This window comes from Lithobates pipiens, unplaced genomic scaffold (genome assembly GCF_037356315.1).
Source record: "Lithobates pipiens isolate NorthernLeopardFrog02 unplaced genomic scaffold, aLitPip1_a1.2 Scaffold_18, whole genome shotgun sequence".
NCBI lineage: Eukaryota > Metazoa > Chordata > Amphibia > Anura > Ranidae > Lithobates > Lithobates pipiens.
Genome location: NW_027507758.1, coordinates 167725328 through 167748487, shown reverse-complemented (window position 1 = coordinate 167748487; position 23160 = coordinate 167725328). Strand labels below are relative to the sequence as shown.

The 23160-nt window shown below is 45.3% G+C and overlaps 1 protein-coding gene across 1 annotated transcript in view; it reads left to right on the top strand.

The window, feature by feature from the left end:
* The first annotated feature begins 5354 nt into the window (after positions 1-5354).
* The window catches only part of LOC143987551 (sulfotransferase 6B1-like), a 41127-nt gene continuing 23321 nt past the window's right edge, over positions 5355-23160 (top strand). The window contains exons 1-2 of the mRNA XM_077486354.1: positions 5355-5685; positions 16535-16644. Coding sequence (XP_077342480.1) covers positions 5487-5685; positions 16535-16644 — 309 coding nt within the window. The 5' untranslated portion in view covers positions 5355-5486. The remainder of the gene's footprint in view (positions 5686-16534; positions 16645-23160) is intronic.

Below are 23160 nucleotides of genomic sequence, written 5' to 3'. Positions count from 1 at the left end.
GATTTCGTCCTCAACACTCCACAGAAACTGCTCTGCTAAAACTAACAAACAATCTACTAACGGCCAAAACCATATTTTGTACTCCTACTCCTCGACCTCTCAGCTGCCTTTGCTACAATTGACCATCCCCTCCTCAAAAATCTCCACCCCTTTGGTATCCATGACTGTACTTTACGCTGGTTCTTTTGCTACTTATCCAATCGCACCTTTAGTGTTACTTATGCCGGGTACACACGATCGGACTATCCAGGGGACTTACCACCGGACTTTGCAGTGGAGGTCCACTGGACTTTCCAAATGAGCGGACCTGCCCATACACGACCGGACTTTGCCAGCACACTAGGTCTGGCGGACAAACCCCTGGACTATGGCGGGAGTCCACCGGACTGTTGAAATAAACAAACTTGTCCACACACGGAGAAAAGTCAGTTCATTTTGAACATGGCTATCAGCGAGATTGACATGTCGCTGGCCCTGTCACCTGGTATGGACTTAAAGGGGAAGCCCTATGCTGAAAAAACGGCGTGGGGGTCCCCCCCAAGGTCCATATCAGACCCTTATCTGAGCACACAGCCCCGGCCGGTCAGGAAAGGGGGTGGGGACGAGCGAGCGACTCCCCCTCCTGAGCCATACCAGGCCGCGTACCCTCAACATGGGTTACGCGGCGCCTGCGGCCCCCCACCCCAAAGCACCTTGTCCCCTTGATGATGAGGACAAGGGCCTCTACCCGACAACCCTGGCCGTTGGTTGTCGGGGTCTGCAGGTGGGGGGCTTATCGGAATCCGGGAGCCCCCTTTAATAAGGGAGCCCCCAGATACCAGCCCCCCACCCTATGTGAATGAGTATGGGGTACAATGTACCCCTACTCATTCACCTCTTGAAAAAAGTGTAAATAAAACACAACACAAGGTTTTAAAATAATTTATTACACAGCTCCAGTGGTCTTCCGTCTTGGGGGGTCTTCTCGCCGGACTCCTCCGCTATCTTCTGCTCTTTTGCTAGCTCTTTTACTACCGGAGGAGCCCGGCTTTCTTCTTCGCCGTCGTCGTCGTCCGGGGGTCTTATCCCAACTTTGGGGGTCTTGTCCCTCTCTTCGGTTCTTCTTACCGAAGCCTCCGCTTTCTTCCTATAGCTCTTTTACTAGTGGTGGCCCAGTCTTCTGTCACCACCACCGCTGCCCTCTCTTCTTTCTTGAGATGTTGACTCAACGCTGTCTCTGGCCGCAATGACAGCGATGCATTGTGCGGCGACTTATATAGGGACAAGGGCCGGGGTCACCGGATGATGTCACATGGTGACCCCGTCCCCTTATGATGTCACAGTCCTGGAGGATGCTGGGACTGTTACATCATAAAGGGCGGGGATATCATCCGGTGACAACCCCCTTGTCCCTATATAAGTCGAAGCACAACGCGTTCCTGTCATTGCGGCCAGAGACAGCGTCGAGTCAACATCTCAAGGAAGAAGAAGAGAAGAAGGAGAGAAGAAGAGAAGGTGGCGGCGGTGATAGAAGACCGGGCCACTGCTAGTAAAAGAGCTGGAAGAAGAAAGCAGAGGACCGGAAAGAAGAACTGAAGGGGGGGGACAAGACCCCTGAAGTCGGAAGAAGACCCCCGGACGGCGGCGATGACGAAGAAGAAAGCTGGGCTCCTCCACTAGTAAAAGAGCTAGCAAAAGAGCAGAAGATAGCGAACCCCCCAAACGGAAGACCACCGGAGCTGTGCAATAAATTATATTAAAACCTTGTGTTGTGTTTTATTTACACTTTTTTCACCAGGTGAATGGGTAGGGATACATTATACCCCATACTCATTCACATAGGGTGGGGGCCGGGACCAGAGTTCACCAGACAATCCCCCCGTGTGTGGGCTCCGGCAGACTTTTTTCCCCCAAAAGACTGGTGGACTTAGAGCCCTGCCAGTCAGGAAAGTTGGTGGGGACGAGCGAGTGACCCCCCTCCTAAAAGGGCCTTTTAATAAGGGGGCCCCCGGATTCCGATAAGCCCCCAGCCCACAGACCCCGACAACCAACAGCCAGGGTTGTCGGGAAGAGGCCCTTGTCCTCATCAACATGGGGACAAGGTGCTCTTGCGTGGGGGGCCGCAGGCCCCCCCATGTTGAGGGCACGCGGCCTGGCAGGGCTCAGGAGGGGGGTCACTCGCTCATCCCCACCCCCTTTCCTGAACGGCCGGGCACTAAGTCCGCCGGGGGCCCACACACGGGCGGATTATCCGGTGGACTCTGGTCCGCCGGACCAAGTCCGCCGGATAGTCTGATCGTGTGTACGGGGCATTACAATTCTACCTACTCCTCTCCTCTTCCTTTCTCTGTTGGGGTCCCGCAAGGTTCTGTTCTTGGACCTCTCCTATTTTCAATCTACACCTCCTCCCTGGGTCATACCATCTCTATCCCGACGGCACTCAAATCTATTTCTCTACTCCTCAGCTCACTCCTTCAGTCTTCTCACATATCGCTAATTTACTATCGGATATATCGGTCTGAATGTCACCCCACTTCCTCAAACTTAATCTATCCAAAACGGAATTTATCATTTTTCCTCCCCCACGTGCCCCTTGTCCTGACCTCTCTGTCAAAATTGATGGCGCAACTATAAGCCCATCCCGATATGCTAAGGTCCTAGGTGTAATCCTGGACTCTGAACTCTCCTTTAAGCCCCACGTCCAATCACTGTTCAAATATTGCCGCCTCAACCTCCGCAACATCTCCAAAATATGCCCCTTTCTAACCAACGACACAACAAAGCTCTTAATTCACTCCCTGGTCATCTCTCACCTCGACTACTGCAACTACTTCCTTATTGGCTTACCTCTACATAGTCTTTCCCCCTTCAATCCATCATGAATGCTGCTGCCAGACTTATCCACCTTACCAATTGCTCTGTGTCTGCTTCTCTCTATCAATCCCTCCACTGGCTCCTGCTCAACTAACAAATTAAATTCAAAATACTAACAACTACTAAAGCCCCATACACACTATCAGATTATCTGCTGATTTCTTCCTTCAGGTTTACCAAAACCATGTAGTAGAAGGGCCTGCCTGATTGCATACACATTGAATCTCCTAAGGTTTGACCTCATATTATGTGGTTTTGGTAAATCTGAAGGAAAAACTCAGCAGGAAAACTGATAGTGTGTATGGGGCCTTACAAAGCCATCCACAACTCTGCCCCCAGCTACATCACTCATCTAGTCTCTAAATACCACCCTAATAATTATCTTCCTTCTTCTCAAGACCTCCTGCTCCCTAGCCCCCTCATCACCTCTTTCCATGCTCACCTCCAGGACTTTTCTAGAGCCTCTCCAATCCTATGGTACCCCTCCAATCTGATTATCTCCAACTCTATTAGCTTTTAGACAATCCCTGAAAACCATCCTCTTCAGAGAAGCCTGTCCCTCTCACACCTAACAACTGTATTTTAATTTGATTATCCCCCACCACATTTGATCATCCCCCCACCACTGTTGCCTTTTGTTCCACTTGACCCTTCCTTCTAGATTGTAAGCTCTGATGATGATTCCCTCCTGTATTGTATTGTTTTGTAACTGTACTATTTACCCCAAGTTGTAAAGCGATGCACAAGTCTGTTGGCGCTATATAAATCCTGTATAATAATAATAACTATGCTCAAACCCATCAATTGACCCCACCATACAATGTGTTCACAAAGTTTGCACCCACATATCTTTATTGACCACCCCAGGCCCGCTAACCCCAATTAGAATGAACCTAGACTCCCCCCCCCCCCAGGTATGAATCACCAATTCATAAAAGATTATTGGTCGGAAGACCAAATCCTAGTCCATAATTTTTACGAACATGGGAAACATTTATGGATCTCTCACCTGTCTACCCGAATGGACAAACCACCCATTTCTACCTGGACGTTTTTTCTGCTCACAAACTATCTCAAATCCCTAGACAAAAAACAATTTCTGCTCAAGACAACTCACACCTCTTGAAATGCTCAGCATACAAAAATCTCAACAACATCATCTTATATCCACCATGCACTCACTTCTCCACACGAATTATCATCCTAACGATACTAAAGCATGTAAAACCTGGGAAAGAGACCTTTCCCTCACCCTATCACAAGAAGAATCGGAATATACCTCAATATACACAAAGGTTCTGTAAATGTCTCCACTCAAGAGAATGGATACAAAATCCAATTCCGCTGGTACCGTACCCCATCCCTTTTACACAAAACTTAACACACAATCCCAGAATCTTGCTGGAGCCTGAATTCACATTATTACATATTTGGTGGTCCTGCCCAAACATCCAAAACTTTTGGCAGGAAGTTTGCCACATTAATTCTCATGTCAATTAAGGAATGGTTCAACGGAATTAACAAGGTGGAAATGGAAGAATTAATTCACATCACACGAGACGCCCTCAAAAAATTTGTAACCAAATGGGAATGCTGGAAACACTTCAAGTCGACCACAGAATTCTCCCGGCTGCACAATGTGCCCAGCCAATAATAGAACCATCCTACCTAAACTATAACTCCCAATAATTAAAATACCTCCATAATGTCACATAAACCTTGTTCCCTTGATCCTATCCCATTAAGGGTCACCCCCACTCTGAGACACACACAAACTCTTAGGAGTGACACATATTAGGTTAGCTGATAAAGAGGGAAATAGGAGACGAACAACTACCCTTACCCTCCCCCCTTTATTTTTCTTTCTTTCTCTCTCTTGCCCTTTTCTTTTTCATCCCCTACACTTCCCAACCTCACACTTTCCTCCTCCTCTCCCCTACTCCCCTCACTAAGCCATTCTCAAAAGACCACCATGCATGCACCACTTAAGCCCATCTTATCCTATTCAACGTGAACCCGATCTTTTACGAATCTCACCCAGCGATGTATCTAACCTACACCACAACCGACTCCTCTCTGCCACTTACCTCTTAGAAACCAATGACCATGACCACTATATCCATAAGCAAATAGACCTCTAAAGAACTTTTTTGTTTGAGTTACTTGTTGCTTATAGCTGTTGTCCACATGGACCCATAGAATGATTTGGAACTGGACCAATGTTCTCAAGGTTTATGCATTGTTAAATGAATCTCACATAGAACGCAAATCTGTATTACCAATTGTTAATCACACAGCTACTGTTCAAAATCTATGCTTGTTACTTTTTCTCTTAAATAAAAATCATTATGAAAAAAAAAAACAGCGCAAGGGATCAGCTGTTAATAAATGGAACCTGGACTTTGTTATGATCCTGTCACATTGCCCTTTGTACAAACTAAGCCTACTATTTCCTGTCCTCATTTCATACTGAAATATCACAATGTAATCAAAATTAGGTAACCTGATCTGCCTCAGGTTACTCCCTATACTTCTCAGCTCCTTTAATTAAAACCAAGGAATGGGAATAAAACACGGCAGTCCGATCTCTAGAGCTCCAGCATTTCAGATTTTGAAGTCTCAATTCCATTATAATGGTAGACACTAAACAATTTCTCCAAGAGGTCACAAAAGCATTTGAGGCTTCTAAAAATATCCCAAAGGATAAGTTAATTTTTACATACGATGGAGTGTTGTATCCAACTGCAATATGTGACATAGACACATTTAAAGCTTTGGAAACATTTGAGACACGTGAGGATGATGTTATGCTGTCAGCTTATCCTAAGTGTGGTAAGTGAAAATGTAATAGAATTGGTTCAGATTTAACTTTACGGAAATTAACTACATATTAACCCATTTATGACCAAATGGACGTTTTTGTATGTAGCAGTTTACTCATTTTTGATATGCGGAGGTTTACTCAATAGTAACTTTTAAATACTTCATATAGCAACATAATTTTCCCACTGTTTTATTTCTAGCATATGTGGGACTTTTGTTTACTGGGTTTCTTTTAATCCCCTAAATCTATTTTTATAATATGCAGAGAAATGGAAAAAAAATGCTGTTTGTCCAACCCTTTTACCGCCTGAGCCATTTTTGCATTTTTTTTTCTTTTGTGAACATAATTAAATGTACATTTTAGGCCTGAAGACTAACTAAAAATGAACTAAGCATTAAAAAGCAGAGCCTCTGGAGAATAAAATGGTGGTCATTGCGGTTCTCAATGATCTACAAGGGTGCTGGTGAACATTTTGGTAGTTCATTTATTCTTCCTGCTACAGGAGCTGCCCGTATGTTGTATGTGTTACCATGAGAGTCTGCAGGAGTTTGAGAATGCTGAAATCTGCTGATCACAGGTGCAATGCTCTGCAGGCTCCTTAGGAAAAAGATAATAAATGCACATTTTTTTACCTACCTTTTTTTCCATACCATCTTTTTTTCTAAAAGATGAACTTAGCCTTTAAGTTATTTTAGTGCACACATACACAAAATATTGCCCAGTGTTTTTGGTAACATATAAAACATGAGCTTATATCAAGTAAATGGATAGCTACCATGTCAAGCCAAATTGCATGCGTCAATGATATCCACATTTGTACATAGGCACTGCTTTAAAAGCCCTTACAAGTCATTTGTTTAGAGTTACCCATGAAGGATGGCCCTGAAATTGCTACTCTCACTCTTGTATGTGTGATGATAACTGATACAGTGCCTTGCGAAAGTATTCGGCCTCCTTGAACTTTTCAACCTTTTGCCACATTTCAGGCTTCAAACATAAAGATATAAAAATTTTATTTTTTGTGAAGAATCACCAACAAGTGGGACACAATTGTGAAGTGGAATGAAATCTATTGGATTTTTGAAACTTTTTTAACTAATAAAAAAATGAAAAGTGGGGCGTGCAAAATTATTCGGCCCCCTTGCGTTAATACTTTGTAGAGCCACCTTTTGCTGCGATTACAGCTGCAAGTCGCTTGGGGTATGTCTCTATCAGTTTTGCACATCGAGAGACTGAAATTCTTGCCCATTCTTCCTTGCAAAACAGCTCGAGCTCAGTGAGGTTGGATGGAGAGCATTTGTGAACAGCAGTTTTCAGCTCTTTCCACAGATTCTCGATTGGATTCAGGTCTGGACTTTGACTTGGCCATTCTAACACCTGGATACGTTTATTTGTGAACCATTCCTTTGTAGATTTTGCTGTATGTTTGGGATCATTGTCTTGTTGGAAGATAAATCTCCGTCCCAGTTTCAGGTCTTTTGCAGACTCCAACAGGTTTTCATCCAGAATGGTCCTGTATTTGGCTGCATCCATCTTCCCTCAATTTTAACCATCTTCCCTGTCCCTGCTGAAGAAAAGCAGGCCCAAACCATGATACTGCCACCACCATGTTTGACAATGGGGATGGTGTGTTGAGGGTGATGAGCTGTGTTGCTTTTATGCCAAACATATCGTTTTGCATTGTGGCTTTCTTCTTGCCACTCTTCCATAAAGGCCAGATTTGTGCAGTGTACGACTGATTGTTGTCCTATGGACAGACTCTCCCACCTCAGCTGTATTTCTTTTCAGTTCATCCAGAGTGATCATGGGCCTCTTGGCTGCATCTCTGATCAGCCTTCTCCTTGTCTGAGCTAAACGTTTAGAGGGACGGCCAGGTCTTGGTAGATTTGCAGTGGTCTGATACTCCTTCCATTTCAAAATGATTGCTTGCACAGTGCTCCTTGGGATGTTTAAAGCATGGGAAATCTTTTTGTATACAAATCCGGCATTAAACTTCTCCACAACAGTATTACGGACCTGCCTGGTGTGTTCATTGGTCTTCATGATGCTCTCTGCGCTTTCAACAGAACCCTCAGACTATCACAGAGCAGGTGCATTTATACAGAGACTTGATTACACACAGGTGGATTCTATTTATCACCATCAGTCATTTAGGACAACATTGGATCATTCAGAGAACCTCGCTGAACTTCTGGACTGAGTTTGCTGCACTGAAAGTAAAGGGGCCGAATAATTTTGCACGCACCACTTTTCAGTTTATTTGCTAAAAAAGTTTAAATTATCCAATAGATTTCGTTCCACTTCACAATTGTGTCCCACTTGTTGGTGATTCTTCACAAAAAAATAAAATTTTATATCTTTATGTTTGAAACCTGAAATGTGGCAAAAGGTTGAAAAGTTCAAGGGGCCGAATACTTTCACAAGGCACTGTATATGTTTTTGTACACAGGCACACCCAGCACGTGTTAAGGGAACTATTTGTTTTATTATTGTTTATGCATAACATTTAAAAAAAAACAAAAAAACCTTTTTTTCACTTAATTTTATTACTATCGCATACAGAGCTTACCAGACCCTATGTGATAGCATGACAGGTCCTCCTTAGGGAGACATCAGGTCATCCCTTGATTCAGTGAAGTTGATCAAGCACAGAGCATGCTTGATCAGCTTCTTCAATGACAGTAGCCAGGTACTGACAGCTCTGAAATTGGATGTGATGAGAAGCTCATCACATTTGACTTCATTCGGTGCAGAGATGATCAGTAAATGGATGTTTATTGATTGTCCTCCACTTGCCATGGCAATGGCAGTCCCTGGATTCAGGAAGGGCAGCAAATATATGGTGTGTATTTGTGAGTGTGTATATCTATCTATCTATCTATCTATCTATCTATCTATCTATCTATCTATCTATCTATCTATCTATCTATATATATATGTATACAGTATCTCACAAAAGTGATTACACCCCTCATATTTTTGTAAATATTTTATAATACCTTTTCATGTGACAACACTCAAGAAATGACACTTTGCTACAGTGTAAAGTAGTGAGTGTACAGTTTGTATAACAGTGTAAATTTGCTGTCCCCTCAAAATAACTCAACACAGCCATTAATGTCTAAACTGCTGGCAACAAGTGAGTACACCCCTTGACATGTGAAGGACTTATCCCCCCAGTCTCTTCCACCCCTTAAACATAATTTCTAATCCCTCCAAATCCCTCCCCACAAAAAAATGTGACAATGTATTTGAGTAAATGGCCTTGCCGGCCTTTTATTAACAAATTAACATAAATTTAAATAAATAACATTTAAAATAACTTTTATAATAACCTTCTCTGTACTTTTTGGGGTCTTGGAGGGGAACACACACCACTGGTCACTGTGACAAACTTCGTATCAACTTTGGTCTCCAATCGCAACTCCCAGACTGTGAAACGGTACCCATCCTTCACAGTGACCCACCTTTTCACCCCTTCCTGGTTAACCCCTCGTTAACCGCAAGGTACCTGATACCCTATACTAGACATGTGCAGACTGAAATATTTCGTTTCAGAATTTCGTTTTCGTCTGAAAAAAGTAATGTCCCTAATAGGCGCAAACGTTGGAACCCAGTGGGCCGACACATAAGAAATTGTTCAGATAGTGAATAACCGAGTTGATCCCAGAGACGTCCCATACCACCCATTCCAAAAAGGAGCTGAACGTTTCAAAGAAAGCACATGAGATAAAGCATCCCATCAGGAGGCAACGATCCACATAGTATGCCCCATTCCATGTGCAGCCCAGCCAACGAAAGCTTTCCGGGTGAACCGGTAAAAGCCGGAAAGTAGATTCAATATCCACTTTTGCCTAAGGATGAGCCGAACACCCCCCGGTTCGGTTCGCACCAGAACCTGCGAACAGACCCAAACTTCATGTGAACTTTAGAACCCTATTAAAGTCTATGGGACTTGAACGTTCAAAATCTAAAGTGATAATTTTAAAGGCTAATATGCAAGTTACTGTCCTAAAAAGTGTTTGGGGACCTGGGTCCTGCCCCAGGGGACATGTATCAATGCAAAAAAGGTTTTAAAAACTGCCTTTTTTCGGGAGCAGTGAATTTAATAATGATTAAAGTGAAACAATAAAAGTGTAATATTCCTTTAAATTTCGAACCTGGGGGGTGTCTATAGTATGCCTGTGAAGGGGCGCATGTTTCCCGTGCTTAGAACTGTCCCTGCACAAAGTGTCATTTCTGCAGAAAAAAAATCATTTAAAATCACTCACGGTTATAAAGAATTGTCGGCTCCCGTAATACAGAGAACACTCATTGAAAGTCATTGATGAATAAAAAAGCGTGGGGTTCCCCCAAATTCAATTACCAGGCCCTTCAGGTCTGGTATGGATATTAAGGGGAACCCCGTGTCAAATAAAAAAAAAATTGAAGTGGGGGTCCCCCTAAAAATCCATACCAGACCTTTTATCCGAGCACGCAACCTAGCAGGCCGCAGGAAAAGAGGGAAAAGACGAGAGAGTGCCCCCCCCTCCTGAACCGTACCAGGCCACATGCCCTCAACATTGGGAGGATGCTTTGGGGGTCTGTGACCCCTCAAAGCACCATGTCCCCATGTTGATGGGGACAAGGGCCTAATCCCCGAAACACTGGCCGGTGGTTGTGGGGGTCTGCGGGCGGGGGGCTTATCAGAATCTGGAAGCGCCCTTTAACAAGGGGACCCCCAGATCCCGGCCCCCCGTTTAAAATGGTAAGGGGGTACAAAGGTCCCCAGATGATGCCTGTTTAGGAGAAACACGTCAGGTAGGGCTCGTTGATGCCACTGCGTTGCCAGATTTTATTTCCATACTTGTATTTGCCTGTAATATGTGAGTACCCATTTACGCTTTTAATGTTAATAAAAGTTTTAAACGATATTTCACTATGAGGCTGTATTTTCTTCTTTTTTGGCCTATAATATACGTGGAAGAATCTCTGTCCTCAGTCACCCCAAAAGGTGGATAGCCATTTCATCTATTTTTGGGTCATCTCTCTGTCTACTCTGGTACCCATGAGAAGTTACAAGTTTTGCCAGCTGTTTTTTCATGTGGATTTACATCAATAAACTCGTGTGACTCACTAGGTATATACCTAACTGGGTCCATAACATCTGGTAAGCCTCCTCTCAAGTGGTGATGGATTTCTGCAAAGTATTCACTGAAGTCACTATAACTTCTCAAGATATTGCACTTTGTCACTATATTGTTTCACTTATGGACTCTTAACACGTTCAACTGGGTGGATATATGTATATCAATTTTTTTTGTATATTTGGATATAGTGTTGTCTAAAACATAGAATCATTAATAGTGTTAATTTATGCAGAGTTTTTTTCACTATTAAAGTTGATTATATTATTTACACTGGTAAAAGATTATATAGATATTGTCATAATCTAAGCGCTGCACCTTTTTTATTATTTCACCATTTTGTTTGTTGCAGTAAGTCTGTGGTGCTGGCAGCTATTATTTATTTGTTCTTTGTGGATAGCACGTTTTTTTCTCACTATAGGTACAAAGGTACCCCTACCATTTCACAAAGAAAGTGTAAAAAGTAGTTAAATAAGACAAACACACTTTTGAAAAATTCCTTTATTAAAAATAAAAAAATAAAAAAAGATTCCAGTGGTGGTAATCCACTCTTGCTATCCAGCGATGGATGATCATCTCTCCGGGGTCCAGCGATGGCTGATCTGATCCAGCGCAGCGCAGCGCATCCATCCATCTTCTGTCTCCATGGAGGAGACACTACGGGGATCCCAGCGGCCTGACGTTTGTTATATGCTGAGGGCGGGCCACCCATCACCTGACCCCACCCCCTCTGATGCTAGTGAGGAAAGCCGGGCTTCCCCAATGACGTATGGGTGACCCCGCCCCCTCTGATGTAACGCAGGTTTCCGTTACATCAGAGGGGGGCCGGTCACCCACACGTCATTGGGCAAGCCCAGCTTCCCCAATCGCGTCAGGGGCGGGGGTCAGGTGACGGGTGGCCCCTCCCTCTGCATATAACAAACGTCAGGCTGCTGGGATCCCTGCAGCGCCTCCTCCGCATCCCTCTTACTCACAGGCTCTCCACCATGGCCCTTCCCTCTTCTGAAGCACAGTGTGTAGGATCCCCCTGGTGCCGCCATTATTGTGGGGAAGGAGGACAGAACGGTGGGAGCATGTCAATCTTTCTCCCCGTCGCTTCCTGACGTTGCTTCCTCCCCTCGCCTCCTTCTCTCCCGGCGTGAGCATCCCTTGCTTGCCCCTCCCCTTCTCTTAAAGGATAAACAGCTATGCCCTTTAACAGAGTGACTGTGCAGTCCGCACATGTCATGCTGTCCCTAAGCTGATCCCCTTCTCTCCTCTACTCCAGGACTCCCTAATTGGGCCCAACATGTACATTTTTTGTGTGGCCAGTATCCGAAGGGAGGGGATCATGCTCTGCTTCAGTATGCCACAGTACATGTTGGCATTCATGGTTCCCGCAATCAACTGTCGCTCTCCAGTGCCAGCAGCACTCATGCAGCCCCAGACCATGACACTCCTACCACCATGCTTGACTGTAGGCAAGACACACTTGTCTTTGTATTCCTCACCTGGTTGCCGCCACACTTGCTTGACACCATAGGACATGGTTCCAGTAATGTCCTTAGTCTACTTGTCTTCAGAAAACTGTTTGCTGGCTTTCTTGTGCATTATCTTTAGAAGAGGCTTCCTTTTGGAATGACAGCCATGCAGACCAATTTGATGCAGTGTATGGCATATGGTCTCAGACAATCAGGAGGGAGAGTGCCAGATGGCCAAGGCACGTGTGGACATCACTGGACATAGATGGGGCTCAGGTAAGTATAAGGGGGGCTGCTGCACACAGAAGGCTTTTTATCTTAATGCTTAGAATGCATTAAGATAGTGGTCATCAACCCTGTCTTCAGGTCCCACTAACAGGCCAGGTTTGCAAGATAACTTTTAGGCTGGGTTCACACTGAAGTGATGCGGGAACGCCGCGAATCCGCAGCGGGTTCCCGCATTGCATGCCTCCCGCCGGCAGTTCACACTGCCCTATGCAAACTGCTGGGAGTGTCAGTGAAACGTTAATGACACCCCCAGATCAGTTTGCATATTGCAGTGCGATCTGCAAACTCAGACAGGAATCGGATCGCATGGTGTGAACACCCATGCGATCCGATTCTGCTGCGGACCAAAAAAAGGGTCCTGTGCGAGTTTGGGGTGGGTGCGATGCGAATTCAGCCATACTATCTGTATGGCTGAACTCGCATCGCACAGAGATCGGATGTGATTTGCACTGCAGTGCGGTGCGAATCACATCCGGGTCTCCCAGCCACAGCAGTGTGAACCCAGCCATATACATGACATGTGATATCATTTGCTGCTCAGTGATTGCAGTATTTGCATCTCCCCAAGGTAATACAAGGTAATACATAACACATGGCCTGTTAGTGGGCCCTGAGGACAGGGTTGATGACCACTGCTTTAAGATAAAAAACCTTCTGATTTTACAATCACTTTAAGAACAAACCTACAGCACATAGCTTGTTCATAACCGCTATATATATATATATATATATATATATATATATATATATATATATATATATATATATATATATATATATATATAGCACTAACCCCCGAAGGAGCTGCTGGTTTTATTTGGGCTTACCATTACCTCACCTGCTCGCCTCTCTGTCACAGGGGTCCCATTGGAAAGTAGCCCAAATGATGTTGAATCTGACACTTAGCCCTTGTACACACGGTCGGACATTCTGACAACAAAATCCTTCAGATTTTGTCAGATGGATTTTGTCCGAAACTGGTGTTGCATACACACGGTCGGACAAAGTTGTCGGAAAATCCGATCGTTCGTAACGTGATGACGTTATTTTGTTACGACTACGTTCAGGCTAGTAGCCAATAGCTTTGGTCTAGGAATTTGACCTGAGCATGCGTGGCACTTTGTCCGATCGGAATTCTCTACAAATGATCGGACAAAGTCCGATCAGATCATGTTGTCGGAACATTTTATAGCCCAGCTCTAAAATTTTGTCGGTCGGATATTCCAACGGAAACAGCCGATGTAGCCCGCACATGGTCGGGTTATCCGACAACGCGGTCCGATCGGACATTTTCCGTCGGAATGTCCGACCGTGTGTACAAGGGCTTAGTCCTTTTTTTTTAACATTTATTCAAGATAAGCACAAAAGTCCTTCAATAGAGGGTCAAAGGATAAAGGGGGAGTTCAGGAACCTAGTAATTGCGGGCTAGAGGTATTGGGCAGATCCAGAGGACAAACAGCTCCACAAACTGGATCCAGCAACCATCGGATAGGCCCCTCTCACTTGACCTAGCAGCTGATGAGATGCTCAACAAGTCTTTGCCACCGACTTGTCAATTGAACTAAGAAATCTTGAGAGTTTTAAAGAACCACCATACAGTACCAGTTTCTTTCAGCCAACCCGGCATTACTGTATGAGTATCGATCCAGGTTGCGTCCTCCAACTGAGTTTCCAGGCTCCTCCAGAGACACCAGCCTTGTGCTCGGTCCTCTACTAGAAAAGTCCTCCGCTGGATCCTCCAGTTTTCTTGGCCTCTCCCTGCAGGCGAGACAGCACAGGACCACCCCTGGATCAGTAGGCCCCAAGACTTTTCTGGGCCTACCTTCTCAGTTGCAGAGCCTCAGGCTAGCCGGCCCCAGGCGCAGGACCATGCAACACAGACCCCAGGCCAGAAGGGCCATGAAGTCGGGATAGCGGACCCTGGAAAACAAACCACCAAAAATGGCGTCGGTAGCTTAAATACCCTCTCCCAGAATGGACAGCAGGGAAACCACTCCCACTGAGCTATTTCTGAGCAAGAGTTGGTATTCAATACATCCAACCTGCTGCATTTCCACACCTACCGGCGATGACAGCGACACCTATGGTCAAGTGGGAACCAGTGCAACCCAGCTGGACTGGCACAGAAACCAGAACTTTTAGGAAAAAATTAGCCTGAGCCAACTGCAGCTTCAGACAAATAAATTTGAAAAATAATAGCGTCTGCCCATTAGGAGCATATATACAGTGGTGTGAAAAAGTGTTTGCCCCCTTCCTCATTTCCTGTTCCTTTGCATGTTTGTCACACTTAAGTGTTTCGGAACATCAAACCATTTTAAACAATAGTCAAGGACAACACAAGTAAACACAAAATGCAATTTGTAAATGAAGGTGTTTATTATTAAAGGTGAAAAAAAATCCAAACCATCATGGCCCTGTGTGAAAAAGTGATTGCCCCCCTTGTTAAAACATACTATAACTGTGGTTGTCCACACCTGAATTCAATTTCTCTAGCCACACCCAGGCCTGATTATTGCCACACCTGTTCACAATCAAGGCATCACTTAAATAGGAGCTGCTTGACACAGTAAGGTCCACCAGAAGATCCTTAAAAGCTACACATCATGCCGAGACCCAAAGAAATCCAGGAACAATTGAGAAAGAAAGTAATTGAGATCTATCAGTCTGGAAAGGGTTATAAAGCCATTTCCAAAGCTTTGGGAATCCAGCGAACCACAGTGAGAGCCATTATCCACAAATGGCGAAGACATGGAACAGTGGTGAACCTTCCCAGGAGTGGCCAGCCGCCCAAAATTACCCCAAGAGCGCAGCGACGACTCATCCAAGAGGTCACAAAAGACCCCACAACAACGTCCAAGGAACTGCAGGCCTCACTTGCCTCAGTTAAGGTCAGCGTTCATGCCTCCACCATCAGGAAAAGACTGGGCAAAAATGGCCTGCATGGCAGAGTTCCAAGGAGAAAACCACTGCTGAGCAAAAAGAACATCAAAGCTCGTCTCAATTTCTCCACAACACATCTTGATGATCCCCAAGACTTTTGGGACAACATTCTGTGGACCGATGAGACAAAAGTGGAACTCTTTGGAAGGTGTGTGTCCAAGTATATCTGGCGTAAAAGGAACACTGCATTTCATAAAAAGAACATTATACCAACAGTAAAATATGGTGGTGGTAGTGGGATGGTCTGGGGCTGTTTTGCTGCTTCAGGACCTGGAAGACTTGCCGTGATAAAAGGAACTATGAATTCTGCTGTCTACCAAGAGATCCTGAAGGAGAATGTCCGACCATCTGTTCGTGTACTCAAGCTGAAACGAACTTGGGTTCTGCAGCAGGACAATGATCCTAAACACACCAGCAAGTCCACCACCGAATGGCTGAAGAAAAACAAAATGAAGACTTTGGAGTGGCCTAGCCAAAGTCCTGACCTGAATCCTATTGAGATGTTGTGGTATGACCTTAAAAAGGCCGTTCATGCTCGAAAACCCTCTAATGTAACTGAATTAGGACAATTCTGCAAAGATGAGTGGGCCAAAATTCCTCCAGGATGCTGTAAAAGCCTCATTGCACGTTATCACAAACGCTTGGTTGCAGTTGTTGCTGCTAAGGGTGGCCCAACCAGTTATTAGGTTTAGGGGGCAATCACTTTTTCACACAGGGCCATGATGGTTTGGATTTTTTTTCACCTTTAATAATAAACACCTTCATTTACAAATTGCATTTTGTGTTTACTTGTGTTGTCCTTGACTATTGTTTAAATTGGTTTGATGTTCCGAAACACTTAAGTGTGACAAACATGCAAAGGAACAGGAAATGAGGAAGGGGGCAAACACTTTTTCACACCACTGTATATAGTGTTTTAGAGGTATGATTGCATACTATATACTATAAATGTGGATAGCTTTGTGTTTTTAAAGTTTACAGTAAATGTATAATTGCATTTTGTTCATATTTTATGCATGTGCTCTTCTTCTTGGCATTCTTAGGTTCAAACTGGACTACAATGCTTTTACATAGCATTGTTCATGCAGTGCACAATAAACAACCATCTGCCATCATCCCAATGATAGAATTCAAATTCCCAGATAAATTTGAGGTATGTGCAATTTTTATTTACTAGTGTTGTATAAAAGAGAGGGGTATGGATAAGAAGTATGCTAACAACAATCAAATGTCTGCTTTAAATAGCTCTAGGAATTACTTCTACTTCTTAGTAGTGCAAGACTATGGGGGTTATTTACGAAAGGTAAATCCACGTTGCACTGCAAGTGCACTTGGAAGTCGCTCTAAATCTAAGGGGTAGATCGTAAATGAGTGGAAGCTCTGCTGATTTTATCATCCAATCATGTGCAAGCTAAAATGCTGTTTTTTTATTTTCCTTGCATGTCCCCCTCAGATCTGCAGCGACTTTACTTCCGAGTGCACTTTCAGTGCACTTGCAGTGCAAAGTGGATTTGCCTTTTGTAAATAAACCCCTATGTGTGTTATATGTGCTATATGTATTCACAACAGGAATTAAGACCTGTAAAGCCCCATACACACTATCAGATTGTCTGCTGATTTTTTCCTTCAGGTTTACCAAAACCATGTAGTACAAGGGCCTGCCTGATTGCATACACATTGAAACCCTTAAGGTTTGACCTCATTATATGGTTTTGGTAAATCTGATGGAAAAAATCAGCAGACAATCTGATAGGGTGTATGGGGCTTAAATGTATTTTCCCAACTCAAGAAGCAGAATTCTCAGTACACTATACCATTCTAAGTGTACAGTATATGGCCTGAAGAACAAGTTTACAGTTAATTATTAACCCCCAGCTCCATAAGCTGTCCTAAATTGAACCCTTACCCCCCTTCCCCGACCTGGGTGTTTACTTACCTCCACAAGTTATGTGTAATAAAATTAATGACACAAGGAAAAGGTATTAACCACTTGCTTACTGGGCACTTAAACCCCCCTCAGTCCCAGAGCAATTTTCAGCTTTCAGCGCTGATGCACTTTGAATGACAATTGCGCGGTCATACAACACTGTACCCAAATGAAATTTTTATCATTTTTTTCCCACAAATAGAGCTTTCTTTTGGTGGTATTTAATTACAGCTCGGAGTTTTATTTTTTGCTAAAAAAACAAAAAAAGATGCAAAAAAAAAAAATCATGTTTAAAAGTTTGTTATAAAATTTTGCAAACGGGTCATTTTTCTCCTTCATTGAAGTGCGCTGATGAGGCGGCACTGATAGGCTGCACTGGTGGGCACTGATGGGCTGCATTGGTGGGCACTGATAGGCTGCATTGGTGGGCACTGATAGGCTGCACTGGTGGGCACTGATGGGCTGCATTGGTGGGCACTGATAGGCTGCATTGGTGGGCACTGATAGGCTGCACTGGTGGGCACTGATAGGCATAGTTAAGGCGGCACAAATAGGCACAGATAAGGCAGCACCAATGGGCACAGATAAGGCGGCACTGATGGGCAAAGATGGGCACATAAGATGGCACGGATGGGTGGCACAGATGGGTGGCACGGATAGGTGGCACGGATGGGTGGCACGGATGGGCACTGATAGGTACCACTGATAGATGGGACTGATGGGCACTGATAGGTGGCACTGATAGGTGGCTCTGATAGGTGGCACTGCTGGGCACTGATGGGCGGCACTGCTGGGCACTGGTAGATGACACTGATGGGCACGGATATGTGGCACGGGTGCAGCACCTTTGTTAAGGCAGATTGTGGGCACTGCTGGGTGGCAATGTGGGCACTGCGGGGTGGCACTGTGGGCACTGCTGGGTGGCACTATGGGCACTGCTGGGTGGCACTGACGGGGGGCACTTACTTTTTTTATTGTTGCACTGGCAGGGGGCAGGTGGGCACTGACAGGGTTGCAGGTGGGCACTAGCAGTGCTGGCCGTGATCGGGACTGATGTCCCGATCACGGCCGCCGGTGATCGGCTTTTTTTTTTTCTCCTCGCGCTGACAGCGCGAGGAGGAATAATAGCCGATTACCGGCTCCGTTATATCACATGATCAGCTGTCATTGGCTGACAGCTGATCACGTGATAAGGGGTCGGGATCGACCCCTTGCACGGATCGGTGATCAGGCGAGTCTCGTAGACTCGCCGATCACAGAGCGCGCCGCGCGCGCCCCACAGGGGGCGCGCAGGCCACTCGTGCACGGGACGACGTCAATAGACAAAGTCCCGGAAAAGGAGATCCGCGCTGTAGCCGTCAATTGACTATAGCGCGGATCTCAAGTGGTTAAACACGCTAACCAAAATTTATTTCATACTTTGTACAAAATCCTTTGTTGGTAATGAGAGCTTCAAGATGCTTCCGGTATGGAGAAACTAGTCGCATGCATTGCTCCGGTGTGATTTTGGCCCATTCTTACGCACAAATAGTCTTAAAATCCTGAGAGTTCCATGGGCTTCATCTATGAACTCAGATAGTTCTTTCCATAGATTTTCTATAGGATTCAAATCAGGTGATTGGCTGGGCCACTCTAGCAGCTTTATTTTCTTTCTTTGAAACCAATTGAGAGTTTCCTTGGTTTTGTATTTGGGATCATTGTCTTGCTGAAATATTTACCCTCATTTCTTCTTCATCATCTTAGTAGATGGCAGCAGATTTTTATCAAGAATGTCTTGGTACATTTTTACATTTATCCTTCCTTCAATGATATAAAGTTTGCCAGTATTGTATGCTGAAAAACAGCCCCACACCATGATGTTTCCACATCCAAACTTCACTGTTGGTATGGGGGTGTTTTTGAGGTGATGTGTAGTGCCATTTGACCTCCAAACATGGTGTGTATTATGTCATCCAAAGAATAAAAATTTTATTTCAACTGACCAGACTATATTCTCCCAGTATTTCCCAGGTTTGTCTAAATGTTGTGCAGCAAACTTTAAATGAGCTTCAACATGCTTTTTCTTCAGCAATGGAGTCTTGCGTACTGAGCGTGCATACAGGCCATGGCGGTTGAGTGCATTACTTAATGTTTTCTTTGAAACAATTGTACCTGCTAATTCCAGGTCTTTCTGAAGCTCTCCACATTTGGTCCTTGGCTCTTGGACAACTCTTCTGATAATTATTTTCACTCCTCTGTCAGAAACCTTGCGAGGTGAACTTGGTTGTGGCCAGTTTATGGTGCAATTATGTTCTGTCCACTTCCAGATTATGGCCCAAACAATGCTCACTGTAACATTCAGAAGTTTAGAAATCCTTTCGTAACCAATGGCATCAGTATGTATTGCAACAATAAGGTTGCAAAGGTCTTGAGAGAGCTCTTTGCTTTTACCCATCATGAGATGTTTCTTGTGTGACACCTTAGTAATGAGATACCTTTTATAGGCCATCAGAGACTGTATCACAGGGGTGTCCAAACTTTTTTTCAAAGAGGGCCAGTATTGCTGAAGTGAACATGCGCGAGGGCCGACCATTTTGCCTGACATTCTTTGAACCATTAAAATTCAGTCTAAGCCCTTGTACACACGGTCGGAGAATCCAAATGTGTCCTATCGGACCGTGTTGTCGGATAATCCGACTGTGTGTGGTATGCATCGGGCTGATTCCGTCGGAATATCCATCGGACCCAATTTTCCAACATGTTGGAAATATTTTCCGACCAACTGGTTCGATCGGACATACTCCGATCATGTGTAGAGAATTTTGATCAGACCAAGTGCCACGCATGCTCAGATCAAATTCCTTGACCAATGCATTAGGGACATATCTCTCCATACTTTCTACCCCAGGTAATTAACCTTCTTTTACTTTATATAATCCCCATAACCGTTATTCTATCCATTTTCCCTTATCCCAATAAACATGCCACACAGGAGTTTGGAGTATAACTGGCCATAGCAGCCTTTTATTAACACTCTTCAAACCAATAACTTAAATAACTTTATTAAATATCTATATATATATATAACACTTTTTGGTAACGGCAATTTTAACGAACTCCCAGTCAGTTGGTCTTTGACGGTACCACGCTCCACCTTTTAAACATAACCTTTTACCATTACACTGCGGGACCACCTTTTAACCATACTAGGCCTCCGGCCGTTTATAAGCCTGGAGACAACCACCTACCCGCAATGCCACCAAATCCCGTATCCAGCCTACCCTTCCGCTGTGATACACCAAAAAAGGGGAGGGGCCATATCCCTATGAGCTCCCCCCCCACATTTCCATCATCTGCTTCCTTTTTTGCCCCATCAAAGACCAAGAGACACCGCCGCTACAGCTGCTATGACGACCTTCAGCACCGAACCTGCAAGAAAGAAAACACAAACAACAGAACGACCACAACACCAATGACACCTCATCACTTTTTTTTTTTTTTTTTTTTTTTTTTTTTTTAAATTATGGGACGGGTGGGTGGGCAACTCTTTTCCTCTTCTGCCCGCGCTGCCGTGTGAGCTCCTCCCCTTCCTTTAAATAACACTCCGCCCCCTTCATTCTTTTTTCTCCGGCCCCACCCCCCTTACCTCACCTCCTTACCTTAACTCTTTCCGCTCTTCCCCTCAGCCTTCGTCATGTCCGGCCCTCCTCCCAGCCTCTGGCTTAGTTCCGTGCCTCTCTTGACCAATGCATTAGGGACATATCTCTCCATACTTTCTACCCCAGGTAATTAACCTTCTTTTACTTTATATAATCCCCATAACCGTTATTCTATCCATTTTCCCTTATCCCAATAAACATGCCACACAGGAGTTTGGAGTATAACTGGCCATAGCAGCCTTTTATTAACACTCTTCAAACCAATAACTTAAATAACTTTATTAAATATCTATATATATATATAACACTTTTTGGTAACGGCAATTTTAACGAACTCCCAGTCAGTTGGTCTTTGACGGTACCACGCTCCACCTTTTAAACATAACCTTTTACCATTACACTGCGGGACCACCTTTTAACCATACTAGGCCTCCGGCCGTTTATAAGCCTGGAGACAACCACCTACCCGCAATGCCACCAAATCCCGTATCCAGCCTACCCTTCCGCTGTGATACACCAAAAAAGGGGAGGGGCCATATCCCTATGAGCTCCCCCCCCACATTTCCATCATCTGCTTCCTTTTTTGCCCCATCAAAGACCAAGAGACACCGCCACAGCCCGCAAGGATGACCCCCCTTATCCTTAAGGGCACCTCCACACCCGCAGGGCCCGTTCAATCCCATCTTGCAATCCCAACGCCCATAGATCAATGCCCACTGCCGTCAAATGGACCCCATCCCCCCGAAGGTACATCCCAACATTAACCTCCAACTCCATGTGGCGCGCCACTAAACCCCCATTCCGTGTTACAAACCTCCCCAACACCTTGTTAACTTTTATTCTGGCCTTATTGAGTCTGACTACAGACCGTGCCATCCGCCATGCCGTACGTGCTACAATGTCCGACCAGACTATGACCATGTCAGGGAAATCCCTCCGAAGTGTCAAAAAATCGCACTTCACATCCGCTATGATATCCCGGGTAGACCTAAGCCCCAAATCATTCCCCCCAGCATGGATTACCAGCACATCCGGGGGCCTATCAAGCCTCGCGTACCTGTGAACTTCAGGAATGACCCTACCCCACTTCATCCCCGGGATACCCAACCACCTGATGCAAGCCTCTCTACGTGGGATCCCCAGCTGTCTTCCTTCCGGTCTGACATCTGCGCGCCGAGCCCCCCAAAAAACATATGAGTGTCCGAGAATCCAGACGAGGCGTGGTAAACCTCCATCTGAAAAGACACAGACAAAAATCAACACCCCATCACACCAGCCTGAAGCCCACCCCGACCCATCAGAAACAGCCTACACCAAGTGCGGCCGCACATAGGACCTAAAACGTTTGGACTCCCATCGCCCTATCCGTTTTACCGCAGTCTCGTCCAACCCGCATCTGGCAGCCTCTGTGGCTGCCCCGATGCGGAAGGAGTGCGAAGCAAACTGCGCCCCGTCAAACCCCCCTGCCTTCAAACATTTGCGAAACACCGTAATAAATTGAAATTTGGACAGAAAACTCCCATCCCGATGCACCAGCAGCGGGCCCTCCCCTTGCGGTCGCATTTTTACGAACTCCGTCACCGCCGCCACCGGACAGATCTCCGAACCCGGCAATGCATATAACCAAACGTCCACCCCTTTACCCGACTGATCCGTTTTAGACCGGCGTAGTTTCAAACACAGGTACCCATCCCCCACTGTAACATCCTGTCCCAACAAACCCCCCCCAACAGTTTTTGCCGGGCTGACCAACTCACCCACCCGGAAGGCCCCGAAAAAGGCCAATGAAAAAGCCGTACGAAACAGGTGCGCTTCATAACCTGACGTACACAGACCCCCCAACTGCCGGCTAATCACGCCCAAAATCGCAAAAGTCACCGGCCTCCGCCCGTCCTTCTTCTGATTACCCTTCCGGTACCCTTTCAGCGCCTGACGCACCCAAAAACCTTTTGTCGCATCCATTTCGCCCCGCAACTTAAACCAGAAAGCCAGCGCCGCCAGCTTCCGTTCAATCCCAGAAACCGACCCCAACCCTTCCATCTGTCTGACCACAAAGTACAAAACTAACAAACCACTGTCCGCCCCCACGTCCCCCAGCTCGGCA